Genomic DNA, 24,270 nt, shown 5'->3' with positions numbered 1-24,270 from the left:
CATGTTTTCTTTTTCATTCCTCATTCTTTACTCAAGTGCTTCACCAAGATTTTTTAACCGATCTCTGTTCTGTTTCGATCGAAATTTTATCATTATTACAATCTGCCGGTTTGTTATTCTTTTTCGTCCCTGAAAATTTCTTATTCGAAGCATACGCATATCAAAGACATAGATTCACGAGGAGAAAACTAATCAGGATCTTTCTTTCATCGGTCATTCCAGAAAAGTTGGAGCTGTCTGACATCGAGTTATTTACGTTAACGTATAATTAATAAGTTTACCTTTGTTTATTGTACATAACGAAGAAATTGTGTGATTTGTATTCAAGAAGCGAGTGAAACAGGTAAGCGAATTTATTTTTCATTTTTTTCTTAGATTTCAATATTCAGTACTTTTGTCGGTATACTTTCTACCGGACATTTCAGTTTACTTTAGACGTGTGCTGCAGTAACAGACTAAACGTTTACTCCTTACAAATTTTACCTGGGATATTGGTGGATTTTTCTGAAATTTCAATAAAGTTTGACTAATTCGTGCAGTGATTGTTCATACTCAGAACTGAAAGCGAATAACTTTAACATGTTTAAAACGAACCGGACGAAAGTTCGACATTGAAATAATTGAGTAAAAATTCGGGGCTAAAGAGATTTACATTATGATACATACCTATAGTTCGGTGGATGGTTGAGGTATAAAATGCGGTTAAACTGTATTAACGTAACAAAACAACACTAATTACGTATAATCTACTGAGTAAAATATGTATTCATTAGACCCAGACAACTTAGCACGAGACTGATAGTAAATCAACCGTATATATTTATAACAAAAGCGGTCTCTAATAGCTTGCAATGCACCTCATGAAAATTGCAGCGTAGTTAAGAAGAAACAACGCAACGAAACATGTAGTAAAAAAAAAATACTCACAATAATTAGTCAAAGTTTTTCGTTCTTGTTCCATCATAAAAGAATATAAGGAACGTGTATTGAATACCCGATGTTTATTACAATTAAAATTGGATCATCAACGCATATCTATGCTCCAACAATCCTGCGATTCTTTACAGCACTGCACCGATGCAATCATGTATGTACGTTTTAAAGTGCAAATACGGACGCAGAATTATTTTCTTTTTTTTAACTAACAATAGGGTAATAATTTTGCCTCATTTTTTACGGTTTCCTATTCATTTCACGTAGGCGGTCGATTTACGTAAATTTCATAAAACGTACGTGATCGAATCGTTTTATCGTGTATTTTAAATGAACACTGAATAAACGTGTCAGTTAAAGCAATTTATTAAGCCATAGTCACTAATTCGATGTGATTTGGTAAACTTTGCGATGAACTTTTCTTTTCATTCATTATTTTCTTATCTGTGTACGTAACTGAAGCTGGGCGTGGGTAAAAGCTTCGAGTTGGATGTAGTAAAAATGCTTGCGCATCGTCAAACACTTGTATCGCGTACGTGTAAGACGTAACACACGTTGTATACGTGAATATTGGCAATGGCAAATAAGATTCATTTGGGTGCATAATTTACAACTGGAGGAGTTTTCAAGCCTGGCCACAACAATAAATTGTACATATCCGTTCATGCTTTGCTACTCGTGGAATAATGACAAAAAATATAACAACGACACGAATCATCCATATCAATTTACGGACATCTTGTGTATTAAAGACTTCAATTCATGCTGGCCAAGTGAATTCTTATTCAAATGAATCCATTTCGTCTATCCGTGATAATTAAAGAATGACTCATGAAGAATGAATTATTTCACGTGTTCACGTTCGAACATATATATATACATATATATATATATATGTATATACGTTGACGTAAAAGATTTCGTTGAATTTATTAAATTTCCGATCTCAATAAATCCTGTTTTATTCAACGAAACATTGATCAGAACAATAATTTGGGTTATTGAGTGAAATCAGATTTATCGGTATTACCGAAACATTTTTTAAGGCAAAATGGATCGCCGTATTTGGTAAATTCAAGGTTTTTTTTCTTGAAAGGTACAACTTTTTTCGACTACGAGAGCACAGATTGTTATTGTTCAGACCACGACAGCGTTTTTAGCGATTGAAACTGTCGACGAGAAATCTATCCTCCGAATTAAAAAATCGTCGACAAAGATGTTAAATCCAGGCTTATTTACAGCGGCGACACCGTTTTCGAGTTATTCTGAAAAAATTTGCATCCGTCGGTTGGATTGACGCATGGAGTTACTCGGCTACTGGTTCGTGGCTCGCTGGACGCTGGCTCAGTAAACAATTAGGCGTGTAAATTAATCTAATAGGACTGGCGATGTGTACCGAAGAGGTACGAGAGCGTTCCATATAAATGTTATCAATAGGTGATTGGTAATGTAATATTGCAGTATTTATTATTATTCATTTCGACTTATCTTCAGTTAATCAATTTTCATATACTATTATCATAAGTAGGTATATCGGTATAATTGCTTTACCTATACAAATTTTTGCCATTAATTTGCTGATGGCTTTTCATCGAATTGATATTAATTACGTTTCGGGCTTTACTTTCTTTTTTTCGATCACAAAGGCAGCAACGGAAATCCGAGTGAAATAATTTATCATCGCATTCACGCATAAAGAATAAATTTTAGTGTCGGTAGTGTAATTGTCATGAATCTGGAAGGTACAATAAATGGCCTTTGTATAGGTCGGTCACGCGAATTTTTTAAAAATCTTCCAAGACGCCAGGAATGACGTTCGGTATTCATATGATAAATTAGCTTGAGAATGAAAATGTTTATGAGAATGAAACAAGCAAATGAGGTCTTGTAGAATTGTCTGAAAAATTGTGATCACAGGTATAATAACCAAATCTTGCCTTGAGATTTTCGACAATTATTACTTTTGAGGACGGCCTCGTCTATTCTAAGTTGGGGTTTAATTTATCCGAAGTACGTGGAATAAATGAAGTTCTATTGTTACATCACATTTTATGCAATCACGAAAGAATCAATGATATTTCCGACAATGAAATTCCTGCGTTTTTTCTTTAAATCAATGTCAGCTGTCGTTTTGCATTTCGGAATTTTTGGGTCAGGCAAATGTGGATCAAGGAATTTCAGAATTTTGATCTGCACTTATAAAACTTACTGCTTAACGTAGACAAAGTCTTACACGTAGAATTGATGCATAATTGTTAACACAGATTTCGATCAATTCGCGGCGCAGTTAACACATACATCCGATTATAATCTACATCGAGCAAAGTCATTATTTACTTTGACGCGAAGCGCATGTCATGGAATCTCCGGGAATCGTTGCAAACAATTTCTGTGTACCTACAGTCGCAATGAGGATATGAAAAGAAAACTTCAGAGCTTCAAAGAAGCGAGACTGAAAGTTATCTATACTGATTTTTTCCGTCAATAGGTTGAACTTAGTGTTGAACCAAAGTTCCGCCCGAAGACATTACAGGCGTTTATAATTACGTCACACATAGTTTCATCACGAGATGACAAGACTTCTGCATATTATTATATATTATACGTATATTTACAGGCTTGAATCAGCGCTAACTCTAAAGCCTTAACTCTCCGTGATCGTAAAAAGCAATGTTCCATTGGTAAAAAAAACTTTTTTAGTCGATATACAAAATAAAAAATACTAGTTTGATGAAAATGTAAAACTATTTCACCAATGAAGAGATATATCAGGTGCCTCGTTGGCGTTGTTGTTATACCAGTTAAATGTAGGGAACACGTGGTTAATTGATCTTCAATTATAGAGTCTTTGTCGACTCAACATTCTACTGTGAAATGTCCAGCATTTAGTAGTTTTCCAGTCTATAGATAATCTGCACCGCTGATGATGTACGTTTCGATATTTTTTTAGCGTGGTAACAAAGAGTTGGCTACAGCAACGCGAGCAGAGCGAGTCATGTTTGTAATCTAGAATTACCAATTTGTTTTACATTTATTAGTGAATTGATTATCTCCGGTTGAAAACCTTCTGAGAACAAACACGACGGTCTCGGCTTCCAAAAAACAATATTTATATCAGTTTACTCCGATTTTTGGTGTTCTAGTTCATGATTTCGTGGAACTCAAGAGTGATCTTAACTGATTTTGTGTCATTCCATGCAGTGATTTCACTTGATTAGAAAGCACGTGATTTCCCGATGTATTTTCGAACGACTGATTATGCCGCTATCAGAAAATTTTATACAGTCTTGTGTTACAATATATCCACCGATGTCAACTAATTTTATAGTCACCGCACGTTAATTCGTTCGAATCAATGCTTTGTTCTCTGTCATTTTCTTGTCCGCGATCATATAAAGTAATTAGCCAACCTCTTAAGCGATAATTCCAAACCCTACACCTAGCTAGTTCAAAATTTCCTTCAGAATTATCCGCGAGTTATTGGGTCAAAACTTGGAAGGGTCAATATTTCGACTGGCCGACATATCGAAATTTCAAACATGCGAAAATAAAATAACGAAAGATTTCGAACAATTCATCTTTCGGCCATTCGAAATATTGACCCTTCCAAGTTTTGACCCCCACCCGAGTGATTAAAGTTTTTTTTTAGCGTCATTACTAATATAATATCGATACTGAGACATTAACTTTATGAACAATCGATCAGATCAGATACTATAGCTGAAACAAATAAATTCCTGTTGATTTTTAATGAACTTACAATTAGTTTTATTCAATGTACCTACTCTGAATCAGAGTCGGCCGATTACGTTATTTTTCCGGCCGACCAAAGTAAACATTTTTTCAAACAAATTGTCTGCAATTGACCCGATCAAATCGAATGAATAATTTTCAAAATAGAAGTGTGCCATCAGTTTGAAGGAAAACTAAATCTGATAGGTAGAATGAAATATAGCTGTCGTAGACGATTTTTAATTTACATAAAGCAATTTGAGATTATCGGCGTGATTGGTTCATAGTTGACTAATGATTTTATATGACTGATTTCGGAAACTGTCTTTTGAGTATAACTGAGTGATTTCGAGTAACATGACCATGATCTTCACCGATTGATCCAATAAGGCGTCCGAGAGTAACCTTAATTAACTTCGATCGGAATGTCATCGGACTCTGCGTTGTTTCACAAAAATTTCAACCAGCTTCTGTTAGTTATTTTTATCGAGAGTCAAGTGCAATATATTTCAAAATGGGCAACTCCATTACGCGTTTTGTTTAAGCTTGTAAGTTAAATGTCGAATTGACGTTACGCGAATTACCACCGTGAATATAGACAAGAATTATCCTGGAAAATTCTGTGCTTTATCTTCCCCCTAATTATGCTTGCGAACCATAAGTCATTACATGTTGACTTATTCGCATAGAATACGGTGTACAGGTGAACCTGTGTAAACAGGTCGCGTTGCAGCAAACATCGGTTACACCAACTGCGGAGCTATTATTAAAAATGGTGTTGAAAAGAGGAAGTTTACGAGGATAAAATAAAACATTAATCATCCTTTTTCTTCGACTATTTACTGACTCATTGTTGCCATATTCGAAGGTCGGATAAACGTGACAGGACCATACGTTACATCGTCGCTTATGTGCATCAAATGCAAACTTTGCAAACAGGTGAACACGACAGAAATTGTGGTAACGCATTCCAATGATCAACAGTGTCGTCAGTGAGACGTAAAATCCATGTAGGAAATACAAACTAGTACGCATTTATCGTCAGAGGTGGTTTTAATTCTGAGTAATAATAATCTTCCCAACTCTCACAAACGTCGAACGGTTTTCATATCGTCACAGAGTGATGGTGTTACCAGTAAAGGAAACTTGCATGTCTTAATAAATAATACCAATAATAAGAACAACAAGTATTAAGGTCTTTCAATTTCGAGAATTGAGAAAAATACTTAGTCATGTTCTTTGTTTATTTGATATTTTTTATTAAAAAATTGGACGACACGTCGCGTAGTTTTGGACTCAGATTATTCTTCCTCAAAAACATGTGTATCGTATTTTTCGGGAAAATTGCACGGGTCTTCAATTTTTTAGTTTTGTTCATCCAGAAATAAACTACCTCACTTGTTCATCCGTACGTTTCAACCAACTTTACCACGTTTTCCGGTTTTTTTGCATCGAACCGGAAGCTTCCTCTGCGGTTGGAAAAACGTATTACGTAAGCCACGCGGCCACTGAATTTTAAAGGCAACTTCTCAGAATTCTTATTACATTTATCGGTATAAATATATGTACATAAATGCGCCTACAACGCGAGAGTTGCCTTATTATAGTTGATGCGATACATTCGTAGTAGCAGCTTAAGTACACCCGTGTATTATCAGCCTGAGGATGGTTAATTGAATATAAGAGGACCGTTTACGAGTTGTCTCAGAAATACAGTCTTTGTTGTTTGTTAAATTATATGTGTCGTTGCGTGTGTATAGTGACAATTTTTGTTTGTTTGTTCATTTAAATACCTGCAGTTGGAAAAATTTCGTGAATTCAAGTATACGAATAATTATTCCGAACCAATTATTTCAATCAAAGTAAGTGCTTGTTATCGATGTATACAATTAGTTTGATACTCGTTTGAAATTAATAATAATTCACTAAAAATAGGCGCGATCGTATTACTTAACAATCACTAGATTGAGGCGTGAAAAAAATGCGTTTCACTGTAAGAGTAAAAGGAAAGGAAAGAAAAAACGACCCGAACTTTCTGTTCAAAGTTATCGCGATCCAGGTGCAATTAAAACTAGGCACCAATTATCGAGGAGACTAGGTTTATCATTTTAAATGACTAACTACAAATTGCTTCTATTACGATTCTGTCGTACCGTCGATTTGTCTTCTTTTTTTTCTTCTATATTTCTTTCAAGCCACGTTCTCGTCGAGTTAACGTCACGTTTCACGAGCATTACTGCACGTGAACTGTACCGCAATGACGTTGCGAAAACAAGGGCGAGGGCATAGTGAATTATGTTAATTTCTCAAACACGGCCGTAAAAGGTTGTCCGAAATTGTTTGAGAGCGTCGCTTCGAGGGCGGACGCAAGCAATCTAGTTTTGAGCCGCAACGCAGCAATTCGCCTTCGCTTAAATTGGCTTGCAGTGTTTCCAGTTTACCTCTGCATGGTCTATGACACCATATTCAGAGTTAACAACAGGTCACTTTACGCTCTTGTATTGTCATTATATATATATATATATATATATATTTATTTTGTTTGCACTGTCGTATTACGTCTGGAGATAAAAGATCTCAAGGATCACCCCCGCTAATGCCGCCTTCTTTATCTTCCTCTGATTTTCATACCAAAATTATTTCAGTCTCAAAATTGAAATTGGTCAGGCAAGGGCTTTCGTCAAGCGATCAATCGCAGATCCGTGTTGTCTTAGTGAATGAATGAATAAAATAACAAGCAATAACAACGACAAACAAATGAATATGAAGGGAAAATTTAAATCGATGATTTATATTTTGGTACGCAATTGAAAGAAATTTTAACGACGTAGATAAAATTTGAAATTTCATCAAACGTATAATTCTGAAAATTTTCGACGCTAATCAAGGTACTTTTGCTTTTGTTCCAGCTGCCTCTTCCAGAGAACTGATTGATCAAGTGAAGTGCTGTACAGGTTCCAGTGAATTCGAGACATCAGGTGAACTGACTGCCAACGGATTGTCAATAAATCCATACAATCTTCGCGATAAGGGTTGCAGAGCCAATTACGATCGGAAGATAATTGATATCAGTCTTGTTCAAAGCGTACAAAAAGAAAAGAAAGAAAGAAAAAAATATATCTTTTCAAACAAGTATAAAATAAAAGCTGAGATATAATACAACCAGGGAAAAATTTGTAGTGACGAGTGCCTGGAAGAGTGGTGGAAATATGGTTTCGTGACGATAGCTTTTTATTAGCCTCAAGTCGGTTCTTGCGAACGATATTTCAGCTGTCAAAGTTTTTGGTAGATTGACGAGGAACAGGTGCCTGCGAATAAAACATACGAAAATTCTGAGTGAGACTTGGAACATTGCTGAAAATGTCCAAACGACAATGGCTGGTTCTGCTCATGTTGTTCTTGATTTATTTGCTCCTGGGGGCTTTCATATTTTATCACATTGAGCACCCACTGGAGGTTGAAGAGGTTACAGAAGCCAGGAGGAGTCGCATTCAAATCAACGGTGAGTGTTTCATTTTTGATTGTACTGAAATCGCGCTCATCTCGAATATTCGCTTTTTTCGTCATCGATACGACAGTGCGAGCAATTCCATAAGTCTCGAGTCTTCGCAATTAGCAGAGAACATACTCATTATACGCATTAACTGCAATAAGGAATAGGTAACCTATAGCTACGGGCACGATAACCATGAGTGGCGAGTCCACTTGTTGCGAAAATTGGATACACGGATGTCAAGGTGTACGATTGCACGATTGTGCAGTTTGTGCTTCAGAATTTTATGTGCATGAATTGGTGCAAATTTTATCCGGTCAGATAGCGGCATCTACTCTGCTGTGAGACTGCACATCGGATAATTTTGACGAATTAAAAAACTTCGGATTTTTTTTTATTTCTATACATTAAAACTACTTGTTTGTAAAAGTTGTATTGAAACTTTTGGAAGGACGTATGGACTGCGTTTTGTTTCATGGGAAATTGTTTTTACAACTAGTGTCGCCGATTGAACCTTGAATCATCCAACAATAATTGTTCACGTGTTTGGCAGGTCGAGAATTTGACCTTCACTTTTATACTCAATGCTTAATCACGGTCAATTGTATTCCTGATAAAGTAAACCTGTATTTCTCTAATTTCCGGACAGTTGTCAAACTGCACAATGGTACTTTAAACGTAACGAACACTGCAGGAGTGGCTCGGCTCGATGCCGTCGAATCAAACGGCTATTTTTTTCCATTTTGAATATTCTTATCAATGGTAAATTACCGTCATTGTCACACGTTCAACGTACCAAGCATAACCAATATCTTGTATCTTGACACAAGCCTATCACACAGAGAAATGTAAGAAAACAATTGTTCAGGCATTTTCTCGTTACTTCATGATCGAAAATACTCATAGATACAGTTGTTAACACATAAATGACAAACATTCGATCGTGCCCGGGAAAAAAGAAATTGGCAAGTACGCTTTTACATATTATTACGACGAACATCGATTGACGTAAAGAATAATTAACAAACCAGCTGCGAATCTATTTCGCAGATAAAACGAACAGTCTTCGGTTACATACCCCGAACATGAGAATTTGTCGGTTTTATTTCCTTCTCCGTCCAGGATTCAGGATTCCTCATAGATTCTTCGTCAGATGTATTTATCGTGTTTGCAGTAAATGCAGATGAATTAAGTTTATACGTTAACAATACGATTTACCGATTAACGCAAGTATCTTTAGAGGACGTAGACATATCATTGACGCTTACGGCATGACAAACAGCATCAATTCCGACGAACGATCATGAGGTCTTTCACTCATCGTCATTGCAGCGTAATGCCACGCGCAACCGGAACACTACATCTTGATCAGGAAAGTCACGTATCATCATTGCCGGCATTTTCACTTGGCCACTGTACGACCTTGTCTCATGTCTTCGCACAAAATTACTTACTGTGGTCAATGGCCTCGTGGCCACCAGAGTTTTCGCAGAATAACGTTGATTCCCAAACAAAACATTCACACCTTGATATTTTCCGTACTCTATCATGTCACTGTAATTATACGACTTCGACGTTTCACTGGTGGTTTTGATCAGTGCGGACCTTCACATCTTTTTTCCGCTTCGGGGTCTTCAGTTGACGATATTGCGCATCGGAGTAACGGGCGTGTGTGTAATCTCTGATTTCAATATTCATTATACCGGACACACGCGTAGAATTGAATAACCGTGCAATACGTGGAGTAGTGCGTTAAGGGGATGTCGGACTTTCGTCAAATATGGCAAATCGTATTTTATAATGCTTGCTTTTCTCATGTAGTGCTTTTTTTCTTTTCAAACTTTGGGAAATGGTTACAGCACTTATGATTATACCGTAGCTAACTGTAAGTGATATACTTTTCATATTTTCTAGTCAAGTTTCCGAAAGTTTCTTAGAAAATTCAAAAACGCAATCATAAGCCCTATCATTTACCAAACTTTGTAGAGATTTCATTGCTCGGAAACTGTAAGAATTCCGAAACAGGATTTTTTGTATTTTACGGAAGCACAATATCCCTGTAACATAAGAGTGTCGATTGTAACAAAGTATTTACATTTTTGTAGCTGAAATAACAACATGTTTGACTGGAACTGACCTGCAAAAAAAGTTGTGAATTTTAATGAATAATTTCTTGGACTGTCGCCTCGATTGAAGCAAATAATTTTCTGATATTAGTAACTATGCACTAGTTGAAGTAACAATATTCATGCTTCGGTTCGAATGTCTCATATTTTTGAATTGTATATCGCACATTCCGTATCAGCTCGACCAGGTCTGGACCCTCATATTTTGTGTTTTTCTTGCAAAAACACCTAGATTAACATTTTTCTGAAATATCCCCTACGAACTCGAAAAGTCGTAAGAGAACTCAAAGATTGTAAAATTTGAAAACATTGGTACATTTTATCCCGATCACTTTGGCGCAAGGTTCGTCATAGCAAACGAACTCCTTCCACGTGTTTCGAGACTTCAAAAGTCATACGTAGACATACATAGTATTAAAGTTCGAAACCAAAGTTTGGATATCCGGATGTCAGAAAGTGACGTCACAAAAAAAAAATTTTTTTCTTTCGATGTCATCGATCTGTAGTAATGGTAACGACCAAAATCAGCTAGCCAAATTCATCAGTCTGGAAACAACCGCGCAGTAGAGCGGATGTATGAAAATCGCGCTCCGTAGATTTCGAGTACCGGGTTCTCTCTCTATCTCTTGGATCCTGTGCTCCGGGTCCGCTTCCTGGTGCAACTCGACTTCCAGGATAAACGCTCCGTAGTTCCGACTGTCCAGGTCCTTGACCTGATGACTTTTGACCTTCCGGACTAATTTTCAAGTTTACAAGTTTGATTATTGGAAACGTCATGTTTTGTACTACCAAACCAATATGCATGCTTCAGATAACATTTTGAATCGGAAAAAAAGCGAACGACCAGCATCAACAAATTGCAATTGGTGAATAGTTGGCATTGTGTACGTAGGAATACATGACAATAACGTCGTTCAATTAGAGCTAAAATTGCTGTGCGTCGTGTTTCAAATCTGTCAGCACTTAGCTGATTGTTCTGTGGTATTTTTTGAAGAAATTTATTGTCATAAAATCACAATACGTTATACTTACATTCATGTGTAATCGTGATTTGTAGTATTATATAGAAAAAATCTTACTGGCAGATTCGGTTTGCGTCACATGCAGAATGACAGTGTTCATTCTGTGTACTGTGAAGCAAATACCAGAATTTTTTGGGAAGTCCATCGTGCCCCAATCTCCCCTACAACTATGTCATCTGGTAAAACACTGACAACGAGTATGCGAGCGCACGAACACAAAAACCAGTTACACTAGCCATCCGACCCTAGCGAGTTTTAGCAAACGAGGGTTTTGAAACTAGTTTTTTATTATTTCAAAATGTTGCCATAAATGAATGTAGTCTCATAGTCGATGAGCACTTTTGGTCACATTTGGTCAGTTATAATTCAAAGGGTATTAAAATGTGTTATATTTTTTATCCTAGCTTCCTATGGCTTCATTCGAAATCGTTAATTGCTTTGTACAACTAAAACGAACATCCTATACAGACACAGCGACACAAAGCTCCAACGCAAATGATTGTGACTTGCATTAAATGGGTTTAGGACTCGCATTCTTTGGTGGCTGTGGCCACGAGCGAATGATTCGTAACACTAAGAAAAATGCAAGGGGTTGAAGGTAGGTTCGAAAGTCGGAATGGAATTCGTGCTAATCTATCGTTGTACTTGCGGTGAAGTTTATCGTCCCGATTTCATTAGAATATCCGACTGCTTGAACAGTTCTTATAAACACGCACCAATCCCAAGCGACGAAGGTATTAATTTGATGGATAGATTTTTCATACTTTCAACACTTTTATACTTTGCAGAATGTTGTGAATGTTTTTATTCTAATGAATGAAAAAAAATCAAAATTTATGAATGCCCAGAAAAGTGGTGAATTTTTTTTGATTCCTCGTGATAATTGAAATTTGGCTGCGAGTTTTCAACCTTATTTGGATTGACAAGCAGCGATCATCGTCAGACGACTCGTACACGATCTGAAAGAGTATTTTACCAAAAATAAAAAAATTTTATAACTCATGCTTTTCGGGAAGATATAGGAACAGTGATACGATAAAGCGATTTTTATACGCCAAATTAAACGGTATCCCTACTTTTTCTAGTGTAATATTATTGCATCCATAAAACGTAATATTCATCAGCCTTTCTCACGTATCTTTATTTATCATTTCTGTGAAAGATACAGTAACGCTGCGTAGCTGGAGTTGAATATTAATTTCGCCAAAATCCAGTTGTAAAAGAGCATTTTTTTTATAATGTTGATAAGTACGGGACGTGATAAACAGATTTTGCCCAAATTTCATACAGTGTTTCGTTTCGTCACAATGCGATTATCGTAGAGCAGGATTAGCTTGATACCAACCGTTGCATACGTCTCAACTTTACATCTAACCTGCAACGACGTATCTAATCATACGTGCAGCTAGACGCCGCAAACCGTGTAGGCGGTGTAAATTGTGAGAAATAATATCGTTGCTTGAATTCGTTGCTTCTGTATGAATCGTAGAGAAATTGGTAGTTTTTTTTGTATAAAATTTTCCGATACTTGTTACGGTAGATAAAAAGCTAAAAAAAATTGTTTGCTTGTAATCCTTCACTCCTAAAGAACAGACGTTTCTCCACTCGCTCGATGGATATCTTGTAAGAGGTTTCTGTATGATTTCATTTATGATGGACACTATTTATCTTAATTGATATCAGACGGTGATTTAATTTATTGCCGATTATGTGCATTTCATTCTTACATCTGATATCCATCTGGCTGTTTATCGAAACATACCTAATTATCGGCACGTCAGATGTGTAGCAAAATCTGGACCTTGATTACGTACAATTATCTTTCAACTACGTAGAATACCATTATACAGGGTAGTCAGTTCTAATCGACCTAGGCGAATATTTTTTAAAACAAAAATAGATACGTGAAAAAGTTTTATAGAAAATCTGTCGGGTTGCAAGGGAGAAAAACGATACTGACATGTCCAAAGTACGTGTTCGCTATCTAAAATCATTACCATCGTCATATTTTTTCAGTCTTCTTTCCTTCACCTGAGCTTCTGCACGTGTCTATTAACCCTCACTCTTGTTGAAAAATTTTCTTGTGGATACAAAGTGTGTACGAGTTTGAACGTATATAATATTCTACATAATTTTTGTTTGGATCATGAATTATGATTACAAACTTTTTAGCGAGAGTAAGGGTCAATGTAGAAGTACAGAAGTTAACGTAAGTGAAAAAGACCAAAAGAGGTAAAAAAAATTCGAAAAGTTCACGATACTTGCACGTTTTTGAATTCGTTTTTGATCTCGCTATCAGCTTTTTTTTGTGATCATACAACATCGCGGAAAGGAATTCGCATACCGTACGTAATTTTTTAATCATTCGTACATTTGAGTCTTGCGCATAATCAATTGTCTCTTAATCTGCGGAGGATACTTTATCTTGTTTAATAGGGCTATCCGCAGTAGGTCAATTACTTCCTATTATCTTATCAGTTGATATTTACCAGTCATATAATTGTTCATTTGCTCAATTATATCGCGGGACCGTAATGATTCGCATTGTGCGGTTGAATACAGAAGGTTTCAGCGCACGATGACCTTACCTTTACGGAACGACGCATATCCAAAGGAACCTTACACCTAGTAGGCATACCATCGTGATTCATGTCAGATTTAGTCGTAATTTTCACGCGGGCATTGTGAAGTAGATTGGTATTTTGAGCTGTGCTTCAATTCCTTGAATGTTTTTTTTTTTCGGTCTTACAACGAACCCCGATAAACAATTACAAGCAATTTATCGCCGAAAAACGACATGTGTCGTATGAATTGTTCGGTTGAACTCTGTTTCTGGATAATTCTCAGTGCGTAAGATAAACGTCATTGTCGACCATCCGTGACAAGTAACGTAATTTACTATCTTGGGGTACTACGTCGATTTGACTACCGTACGAAACTAGAGATCAGGAAAGCGGAAAAAATATTCTACACAGTAATGAGCTTCGAAATGAGCTCAATTTAATACCGCTTAAGAAGATAACCGCTATCGTAATTAGTTGTGCGGATTTTTGTTTACTTTTGTTTTTATTATATAGTGCAAAGGTAATTCATCGCGTTAGGTGAATCAGTCAACACTGGGAATGAAAACCTTATTGCGTTGGACTTTTTTTAACGTAAGTTTCTCAATTTCATTATAGAACCGTCGACATTTTTTGATCTGTATCTCCATTTTTATTTCACAGTTTTATCTCCAAGACTGTGAAGTTTTCATCGTGATACAAAGAAATTTACTCTAAACAACTCCTACGTTGAAACGAAAAAGAGATTAGCCTTATTTTTATAATCATTGGAAAACAAAAGATGACTTGAAAATGAAGCAAAATTTGTTTTTTCAACAAAGAATTGACATTGAGCGACGACCTTTGGTACTTTCATCAAAAGTTTCGACATCTCCAGAATCGAATCGCAGTAAAAGAGATTTGACTTGTTCTTTCTACGTAGTGTTATATTTTTGGTAAATAATACATGTTTTATTTTCGCTCGTGTTCGTGAGATTATAATCGTTTTTATGAGCTGCAGTTTAGAGTCTAAATCCTAAAACATTTTTCGGCGCGCTTGCATTTATTATCAAATTTGTATTGGTTTGTACGTTACAAAAGAGGTGCAATAATTTATCTGGGTCATAACTTAATCAACGTATATGATTACTAGGTCACTAATTGGTACAATTCTATTCTAAAGTTTGACGTGAGTTAGTACACAGAATACAATAGCCAAAATGTGATTCAGTTGTACACAAAGAACGTTAAACTCATATGTATGTTGATGCGATATCTATTTTCGATGTCGTTCGTTTGACGTACAAGAGAATTCTTAAAACTGATGTGACGCAACAGGTTGTAAAGAAATAAAAGCCAGCTGTTATAATTTTCAAGTATTCCTTTGAGCCAACAGTTCCGAAGCATCATTGTGCACGTATAATAAGACCTGTTAAATTAAATACGATTGTTAGCGATCATATCTCTTCTTATCAAACCGCTTTAGGCGATTGTCGTTCGGTAATTGAGACGACTGCCTGGTGATTCGTTGATGATGCAGCTTCGTATTGCGTTTCCATTGCAATCGTTTCTGGACGAGTGAATTAAGAAAGACAAGTTTTATTCTAGACGATTTGGTTGAAGGGGTTTAGGCTGATGTTTTATTTGACGAAACTTATGATCCTAGATTTCAATGTGACCATTGTAACACGATAACTTAGAATTTGACTGAAACGTTAGAAAATTCTAATTGCGAAAACATGTTTGACATATGAGTAGAATATTGCACCAAGCAAACATAAGAGTTCTGAAAATAAGTGTACTGTCATTCGAAACAGAACATTGACATTTTCAAAGCACGTAAAACTCTTTATGGTATCAAGGTTTACTTTCATGGATATTTGCACCAAACTATAACCATTTCAATCTTCAAGGCAGACATTGAATGACACATGTATCTATATATTTATATTACGCATTTACAGCTATAAATAAACACACAATGAGTTTCGCACAATTTAGCGAGACTTGAAATACCAAACCACCTATTCTGTCGACGTAACTGAAATATCTCAATAACACAAAAGGTGTTTAATAATTGTTCGTAATATGAGAATAAATGGAAAGAATTTCATTCATCAATTGCGAAGACTTGTGACACTGTTTGTGGTGATGCTAATTGCTTACACTGTTAAAAATTTTTGACAGCACGAGGTCACCTCGTGGCAAGTTGAACGATCCGACCGGTACGAATTAGAAGGAGTTCATGATCGGCGAATGCCAATTGGTTTGTCAATACTGTTTGCAATATGGTTACCGATTCTTTTCACAGCACTTCTCCACGAGCACTACGTGCCGAACGAGGAACACGATCAAAATGAAATTTTCGAGAAACTCACCGCCTACTGCGGGAAGCCAGTTTCCAACTACACGGAGGGCGAAGTCGATCAGTATAAATGGGACTTTTACAACAGTTTTTACTTTGCATACACCGTCGTCAGTACTATTGGTAAGTAAAGAGAATGAAATATCATTGTATTGAAAATTTGCAGCTTCATTGCAAGTAGTCAGGTGGAAAGAAAAGAAAAACATACTAAACAGTTTGGAATGAACATATTCTTATTAGATATATAAAAGTCATTCTTCTGAAGTAGTCATTTTCAGAGCGAAAAATGTATTGAACAAAAATTATTTATTCTGACTCGAAGTTATTTGAAAATGATTAGTCCGTGTCCAAACTATTTTTCCATTTTAATGGTCCATGATTTTCTTGGACACTGAGAAAAAAAAAACGCTCAGTGCGATTAAAGATGGAAAATCTGTTTTGATGAATGTGCGAAAATTTTAATAATTAACAATTTCCATAAAAAATCAATGGAATCATTGGAATTTGAAAAATGTAAGGCAATTTCGGTTAAAATGATTACTTCGGGAGAATCACTCATAAATCAATAATGGCGCGGTAATTGTATATACATGGCAAGTGCAATTTAGTTTTGCTCGGTTGACTTACAGAATTAGCATGTTATATGAGTAAATGAATTGCAACGTCGTTTATAATCGTTCGACTCAAGGCTCTGATCCCATTAAAAGAGCCGTTGGTTGTTTGCAGATCGTATGTAATGTGTACAGCGATCATTAGTAGATCTGGTCAGAATTTGAACGTGGTCTTCAGATTTATCGGTGCGAAATACTAAGTATAAAATTTTAGCGCTTTTAGCGGCTCGCTATTGTCAACAATTGTCGAAGTTATTACGATGTCTGGGTATCTATCGTCATTTTTATACCATCTCATTTTAGTTAATTGATCTGTTTAAACAGAAATAAACTTGAAAGTCACAAAATAGAACAGAAAGAGATAGAATACCACTTTAAAAAGTAGGATTCTTATACACCTCCAAACACGGACTGCGAGCGATTCAGGGCCACCAGTTTCGTCTGCTATGCAGGTTAAATAGATAGCAATAAATGTTACTGCAGGTGGCCAGTCAATCGGTCAGAATCCACTTCCATAGGTTTACATTGTCTCGTTATATCGTTACTGTTATACTATTATACTTTACTACCCTGGCAATATTTTCGATGACTACCGATGCTCAGATGCAATTGAAGTGAAGAAGTGTCAAAATACAAACGACGCTGCTTGTAGAAACCCATTGGCAAAGACATTTTCAAAATAACTTAACTTCGAGCAAAGTTCATAATTTAGTATCAATGATGAACCAACATTTCGTATATTGTTTATTTGAACAGTACTGCATTTGCTCCCGGAATTGCGTGGTTTTTATATCAAACGAAGGTTTCCGACGAATCACCTACCTTGAAACTATACCAATGACCAAATTTACTTTGACCTGCACAGTCAATAATAAACAATGAGATGTCCCGTCTCATAAATCTTGACTTGGATCTAATAACACTTCAAAAGTTTATCGAATTGCCGTGATAACACTACGTTGTCAGATAGTTCTATTGACACTCACTGGTCTCTCAAACATCTGGCCGTATAATTACGTTGTGAACCAGATATATCTCCTTAAGTTAACCTATAACTCATGTCATAGCAAACATACGTTACGCCTCTGTTTCTAGGGTACGGAAATCTGGCACCAACGAATATGCTAGGACGAATTTTGATGATTTTTTACGCCCTCATCGGCATTCCAATGAATGGTATTCTGCTAACTCAACTTGGCGATTACTTTGGCAACGTGTTTATTCGAGCGCACCAGAAGTACAAATCGTATAAAAATGGGCCCTCCGATTCTCAAAAAAGACGGATTCCTCTGGAAACAGGACGGGCTGGTTTGATGGCTCAGATTCTAATGTATCTGGTACCGGGATTCGTCATGTTCATATTCTTTCCATCATTTTTGTTTTCGTACTGGGAGGGTTGGAAATACGACGAATCAGTCTACTATGCTTTTGTGACCCTCAGCACCATTGGTTTTGGCGATTACGTTGCAGGTAATTAGATTTTAGAATTCAAGTTTCTTATGATATGTACTATGGTAGAGATCGTAACAGGGATAAAGTGTAATTCAACAATAAACTGGAATTTAAAATTTTCAACATGCCTGCTTTAAGAGGATTGGAGGTGAGTGGAGGGTGACAAAATATATAATTTCGTTACTCGAAGTTGTTAAAATGACAGGGATGAACCGTAAGAATTTCGAATATCAAAAATTTATAAATTTTTAACAATCATATCACAGACGTGTACAATATCACTAATAGTAAAATCAATCGTGGCCGCAATTAATTACAGGACAGGACAACACCAAGGGAAGTGGTATTTTCTGGATGTTCTATAAGGCCTTTCTTATAATTTGGATATCCTTTGGATTGGGATACTTGGTCATGATTATGAGCTTTATATCTCGAGGTATGCGAAGTAAGAGGATTACCAGGATAGAGCATAAGCTAGCTATGAACTTGAAACATACACAGAGCAAGATTTGGAACGAGGTCAACAAGGATGTCAATTACTTAAGGAGAGTCTTTAACGAGATCTACATGATGAAACTCAAGGTAAGGAACAAGAATGGGAACTTACTTATACATTTACCTATACTAACAATAAGTGAGCAATATTTTCCGTTAGAAATGCGAATGGGTTCTGAAAATGTCCCAATCTTTTTTTAGCCCGTGTATCGAGATGAGTACCAAAGTGAACTTCCGGAGTATAAATTCGCTCGAAGTCACAGTTTCCCGGATCTTCGTGAATTGGTGTATGGTGGCCGAGAAGTGGATGTTCCAGTTCATCCAAGACGACGTGCTAACAGTGAAGCTGCGCAAACTGTAAGTGTTACACGAGAGCAGTTTTTCATCAAATTTGACCTCACTTTTCCACAGCAACGTCTCTGATTTTGGTTACAAATTTCAACGGTATTGCGATGTCTTCTCGTTAAAGCTGTTCTATGTGTATACTCATTTTCCGAACAGTCGGTAAACAGTCTCGTACAAGATCTCAATTGTCCAGAAGTTAACGTGATGAAAATGCGGACCGTGAATAAACCTGGAATGAAAATGAATACCCATAGATGACTGCATCTTGTTTCAGATTCGATACGAGGCCGTAAATCGCGTACTGTCAGAAAGTGATCTCGAGAGGATAGACAAGAACGCGACATTTGCTTCTCATGCGATGGTCCAGCCAGCTGAACTGCTGGCTCGTCTTGTGACTGCCTTGGGCTCCATTCCGGCTCCTCCAGAACAATTCGATATATCCGATGAAGAGACCAACCAGCCAGAGCTGAAGGGAGTCGATGGCTTTAGTGACAAAGACATTTTGGCAAGCGAAAAATCTTGGGCAGGTTCCGGGTGGAGAATTGGCGGTGAGAAAGTGACACCTTCTCAACCTCGGATGAGAGCAGCGAGTGAGATCAGGCTACAGAAGGATGACAACGGTTATGGTGATCATGAGCAGAATACCGAATGGACCTGGTCCGGGCCGGCGGCGTCGAGTAAGATTCAGGAACTGATGAAAGCGCGGCAAAAAAGTGGAAATTCTACTCCTGTGAAGGGTTCCAAGTCCCGTCTGCCTTCCTTCTCTCTGTCATCGGTGCCAAAGACCATACGTCCTAGGTGGTTCAACCCATTCTCGAGCAAGAAGAACTCCGGCGAAGTGTCACGGCGGGAGTCCTTCCCAGGTTCCGATGTGGCCGACCAGCTGAAAGAGAATTACCTTTCCCACACTGGGAGTATGCGCCCTATGGCACAACCGGACCGTAGACAGTCCGCTGCTCCGCATTATTTCACACACACAGGTGGAAACCTACCGGACAGTCCAGAAGGGAATTTGCTCGAGGAAACGTCTTTGGCTGATTTCTTGCGTGCCCTAACTGCTTTGCACTCACGAGTGGGCGCCGTTCCCGACGAATTTGTTTCAAGACCTCAGCGAAAATTAGGCACTGCAAGTCTGACTCCACCAAAGCTTCCCAGTCTTTTAGCTCTCTTCTCACCTCCTTCACACTTGATACCGCAGAGCCAAAGTACACAGAGTACAGTTACAGCGGGTCAAATGGCTGAAAGGAGATTTTCTCTAAGACCGGTTGATGATTCTATCATGTCGACGCCCGGACTTCGTCGTAAAGCCAGCTTCCTACCCGGTGCTGGATCCCGGCGATTCTCTTTAAGACCAGAAGAAAGCACAGTTACGTCCACGAAAAGCTACGGACGCAAAGGTAGCATGATACCCGGGTCGGTGCCCAGAAGATTTTCTTTGAAATCAGAATTCACAAATGCAAGGACTTCGCCGCACAATACACCACCTTACACTCCGGTAAGTTTGAATTAGCAATAACTTCATTTCGGATTATAAGGGTACCGAGATTTCAATGGAATCTCGAATTTGGCATGCGAAACTTGGCAGCAAATAGTTTGATAAGGAAGAACAGAATATACTGAGAGAAAAAATTTGCTGAATCAAACGAAATTGGTTTCTCATCTTATTTGGGTGATACAGTTTCCATATATATACTGTACATACCGGGTTATTTGCGCGATGCAACCCACAAAGATCACTAATTATATGCAAATCAGAGTACAAGTACACGCTGAGTAGCTCCGAGTTTCCTTTGCATTGAGTTGATTTACCTACAATTAGGAGTCCGTATGGGGCGCATTACGGAAATAATCCGGATACGCGTGTAAACGTACGTCATATAAGTTGCGCATGAGCTTTATTGAGCAATTATTGCCCGGTTGCTTGGATAAAAATTCACAGATTATTTCGGGACATTGATTTATTGGAATGCATAATCACTGCAGTATACCAATAGAAGCCATTAATTCCGATCTTATGAACCATAAGAATAGATCGCATGAAAAAATGTAGAACCGAAATCAACCATTTTGTATGGCTAATATATCGTGTGCTGTTATTCTTGCAGGACCTTGTCCCACTTCATATACGAGAGCGACAAAATCCTCCACCATACTCGGCCGATCCGTTCATATTCGAATGTCCAAAGGAACCCTTGGTTCCGGCAGAAGTCGGCCCAGCCCAGGACGGCATTTCGATTCCTACTCGTGCCAAACCTCGTCGCTTTTCTCTTCGCCCAGCCCAAATTGGAGTTCCGCCAGCTCCTGCCTCGCCGAAAACATCCCAAATGGGCAGACCGATACCGAGATGGAAGGGTGGAATGCTACAACGCCAAATCAGCGAGCTGAACCTCCAACGACGTGAAAGAGCGTTTAGTTTAGGGGACGTCAACTCTATCAGAAGTGAACGGCCCGTCGGTCAGACGAGCCCGTTGGCTTTGCCTAATACCAATTTGAACTCACCAAGCCTGACTTCAAGTCGCTCATCGCTGACGGACAACATCGACAAGGCAAACTCACAAGCACTAGGCAAAGCAGTGAACACTTTGGTACCTAGCGTATTTCCAACAAGAACATCTCGTTATGCTAGACAGAGTAGTGCAGGCTTTACTGATCACTTATCAAGCGGACAGAGCTTGAAAAACGATAAAACAGAAATACTTTCACGATCTTTGCAGCCTGCGCAAGCGTTGCATGGACAAGGACTGGTAAGACAAGACCAGGGTGCTTTGAAACCTTCTGGCGTAGGTTCAACGCGTTTGAACGCAAGCGTACAAAGAGTTTCTCCAGAAGTCAACGCGGCACAGCTGGCATCGCAGAATTCTAACCCATTCAATCCCTACTGCCGTGTAGAACAATTTTCAGAAGCGCCAGAAGGATCTGGGCAAATCTCGACGGCCATTAAAATAGATGATCCAAAAAAGTCTTCTGCCACCGATCGCTATAGTTCTTTGGAATTACATTCAGTTTTGATTGACCAACCATCGAGCAAATCTCTTCAGCCGTCAGCAGAACAGTATGTATTCAAACCGGATTCGCTGACGGAAGTCAGAGTCGATTCCCCCTTGACTGCGGCGATGATGGCTGCACACAGTCACAGATTATCCGCGAGTGAATCGATACCGGATTACGATATGCATGCAGCGAGGAAGATTTCTGTTATATCGGAAAAAAGTACCGCATCAGCGGACGCTTCGAGTGATGTAGAAAAATCTGCAAGCAGAAAGACTTCAACAATGTCTCAACGAAGCCTCAATTCTGCATCTCTGTCTGAAAGCAGAAAGAATTCGACATCCAAATCGGCCGCGTCAAATAAGCCGAGGGTTTCAATAGAATCTTACAAACCTTTGGTCGAGTTGACGATTGAAAAACCGGCAACGAACCCTTTCGAACAGTACCAAGCAACGGTGAAGTGCAAGATGGAAAGACCGCGAGATAGGTCTCTTGACTCCAGCGAACCATCGACGAGCGTAAAAGATAGTCATCGTCACTCCCCCCCCGTTTCAGCGTCTGAGAAATTAGAATCCACGCAGTCTTCGGTAAAGAGTAAAAATACTTAGAAGCGGTTCGGTGGTTCACTGATTTTGAAGGAAATTGTTAACTCTTTGATCTAAAATACCTTAATTTCACGTACCTGAAAAACTCGGTAAAAGTATGGAGGGCGTGTTAAATGAAATGTATGTACTGTGCAACGGGACTGATTCGAAGACGGTTTTACGACTTTCACAATTTCTCAAAGGTAAAAAATAAGAAGTACCTAGAAGTGTTCATTGTCATATCGGGTTATTTCGTCGAGATGTTTCATGTGCTATTAACAAAGGGTGTACCGGTTATACCATTGTATATTACGTACTGTATGTACATGAGTGAATTCCTCATAAGACTATACACCATGGGTCGGGTTAATGCGAGATATAAAACTGTTTACGTTAAAGCTTACGAAAATGAGTCAGCGTTAATTTTCGAGTGATTCTATGGGAACAAAAGGGGCAAACACGTAATTAGCAAGTTAAAAGTGCATAGTACAATAACTAAGGCATGTTGTAGTTTGCGTTTAGCTTTTGACATTTAATTTCTTCAGTTGAAAAAGATATACGTATATACCTATGTGTATACTGTACCTACATGTATCTTTTGCCAAACGCCAGTTCAAGGTCCATATATTTAACTTATTTTGTCACTAGAAGCAATGAATTTCAAATTAATAATTAGCATGTCAAGGTAAAAAAAATGAGGCCTCTTGTGTTAAGAATTGAATTTAGCAAAAAGCTGTGGCATTGAAATAAAAATGAGGGTGCCTCCTTGAAAATCATAGATACAGCAATATTGATGGTACGCTGCAAAAAAATGTTCTGTCACAGAGGTCTTTTACCGTCAGTATTATAGTTTCTTACCAAGATTACGGCCAGAATATGAGATGAAAAGGTACAAGAGTGCTAATGATTAATTAGAAAAAATATATTATTTATTCGTCAGACAAGGATGCGGCAGGATCGATTCCACTAATATTTTATAAGTAGATGCCATTCTAAAATAAGTCTATAAATAAGAATGTTATTTAATAACTGTGAGTACGTTAATTATTAAACGGGCGTATGTGATCGGCGCTGTGATTATGTATTTCAATATCGCGCAGGGAGAGAGGGCAAAAATATTAGGTCCTCTTAATTCCCTCCGAACGGCCAGTACAATTCTGCAATAAAAACAAAGAAACCATCATCTTATTTCCCTGACCTATGCTGATTTTTATTCGGTAATCGAGCAGCTGCTCTTGCACAAAATATCATTGTATTGAATATACATAATGTTGAATGGTTCGAAATTTATTCAATACAGTCAAATGTCCATTTGGGGATTTGTAATAAACTAAAAACAGTTATGCTGTCGAATCATAAGTGAATAAGTCTAATAACGTGAACATTAAATTTAATCTGTCAGTAATCTGGGAATATATTACGAAAGATTTGAACGAAAATCCTTCGCCAGCGAATTGAACATAAGCCTCTGACATAGAAGGTAAGTTTTTGCAAAGCCGTATAACGAATCAATTATTTTTACACAAACCCATACAAATTCAGTTGGATTTATTCCAATTTTTTATAAAGTGATATAGTTTACTA

The 24,270-nt window shown here is 37.7% G+C and overlaps 1 protein-coding gene across 4 annotated transcripts; it reads left to right on the top strand.

Annotated features, from left to right (window-relative positions):
• Window positions 1–23,883, top strand: Ork1 (open rectifier K[+] channel 1). Of its 4 annotated transcripts, XM_046623364.2 has the most exons (9): window positions 11–108; window positions 223–343; window positions 7,575–8,167; window positions 16,158–16,334; window positions 17,918–18,292; window positions 18,594–18,856; window positions 18,971–19,126; window positions 19,389–20,609; window positions 21,220–23,883. In XM_046623364.2, the coding sequence occupies exons 3-9, from the start codon at window positions 8,026–8,028 to the stop codon at window positions 22,708–22,710; spliced, it is 3,825 nt and encodes a 1,274-aa protein (XP_046479320.1). In that variant the 5' UTR covers window positions 11–108; window positions 223–343; window positions 7,575–8,025; the 3' UTR covers window positions 22,711–23,883. The 4 variants fall into 4 exon arrangements, with proteins under 4 accessions (XP_046479319.1, XP_046479320.1, XP_046479321.1 ...); XM_046623363.2 differs by having other exon boundaries at window positions 1–343; XM_046623365.2 differs by lacking the exons at window positions 11–108; window positions 223–343 and adding an exon at window positions 6,187–6,527.
• Window positions 23,884–24,270: the final 387 nt, after the last annotated feature.

This window comes from Neodiprion pinetum, chromosome 4 (assembly GCF_021155775.2).
Source record: "Neodiprion pinetum isolate iyNeoPine1 chromosome 4, iyNeoPine1.2, whole genome shotgun sequence".
NCBI lineage: Eukaryota > Metazoa > Arthropoda > Insecta > Hymenoptera > Diprionidae > Neodiprion > Neodiprion pinetum.
Note: the sequence above shows the minus strand (reverse complement) of the source record. Positions and strands in the feature narration are given on the sequence as shown.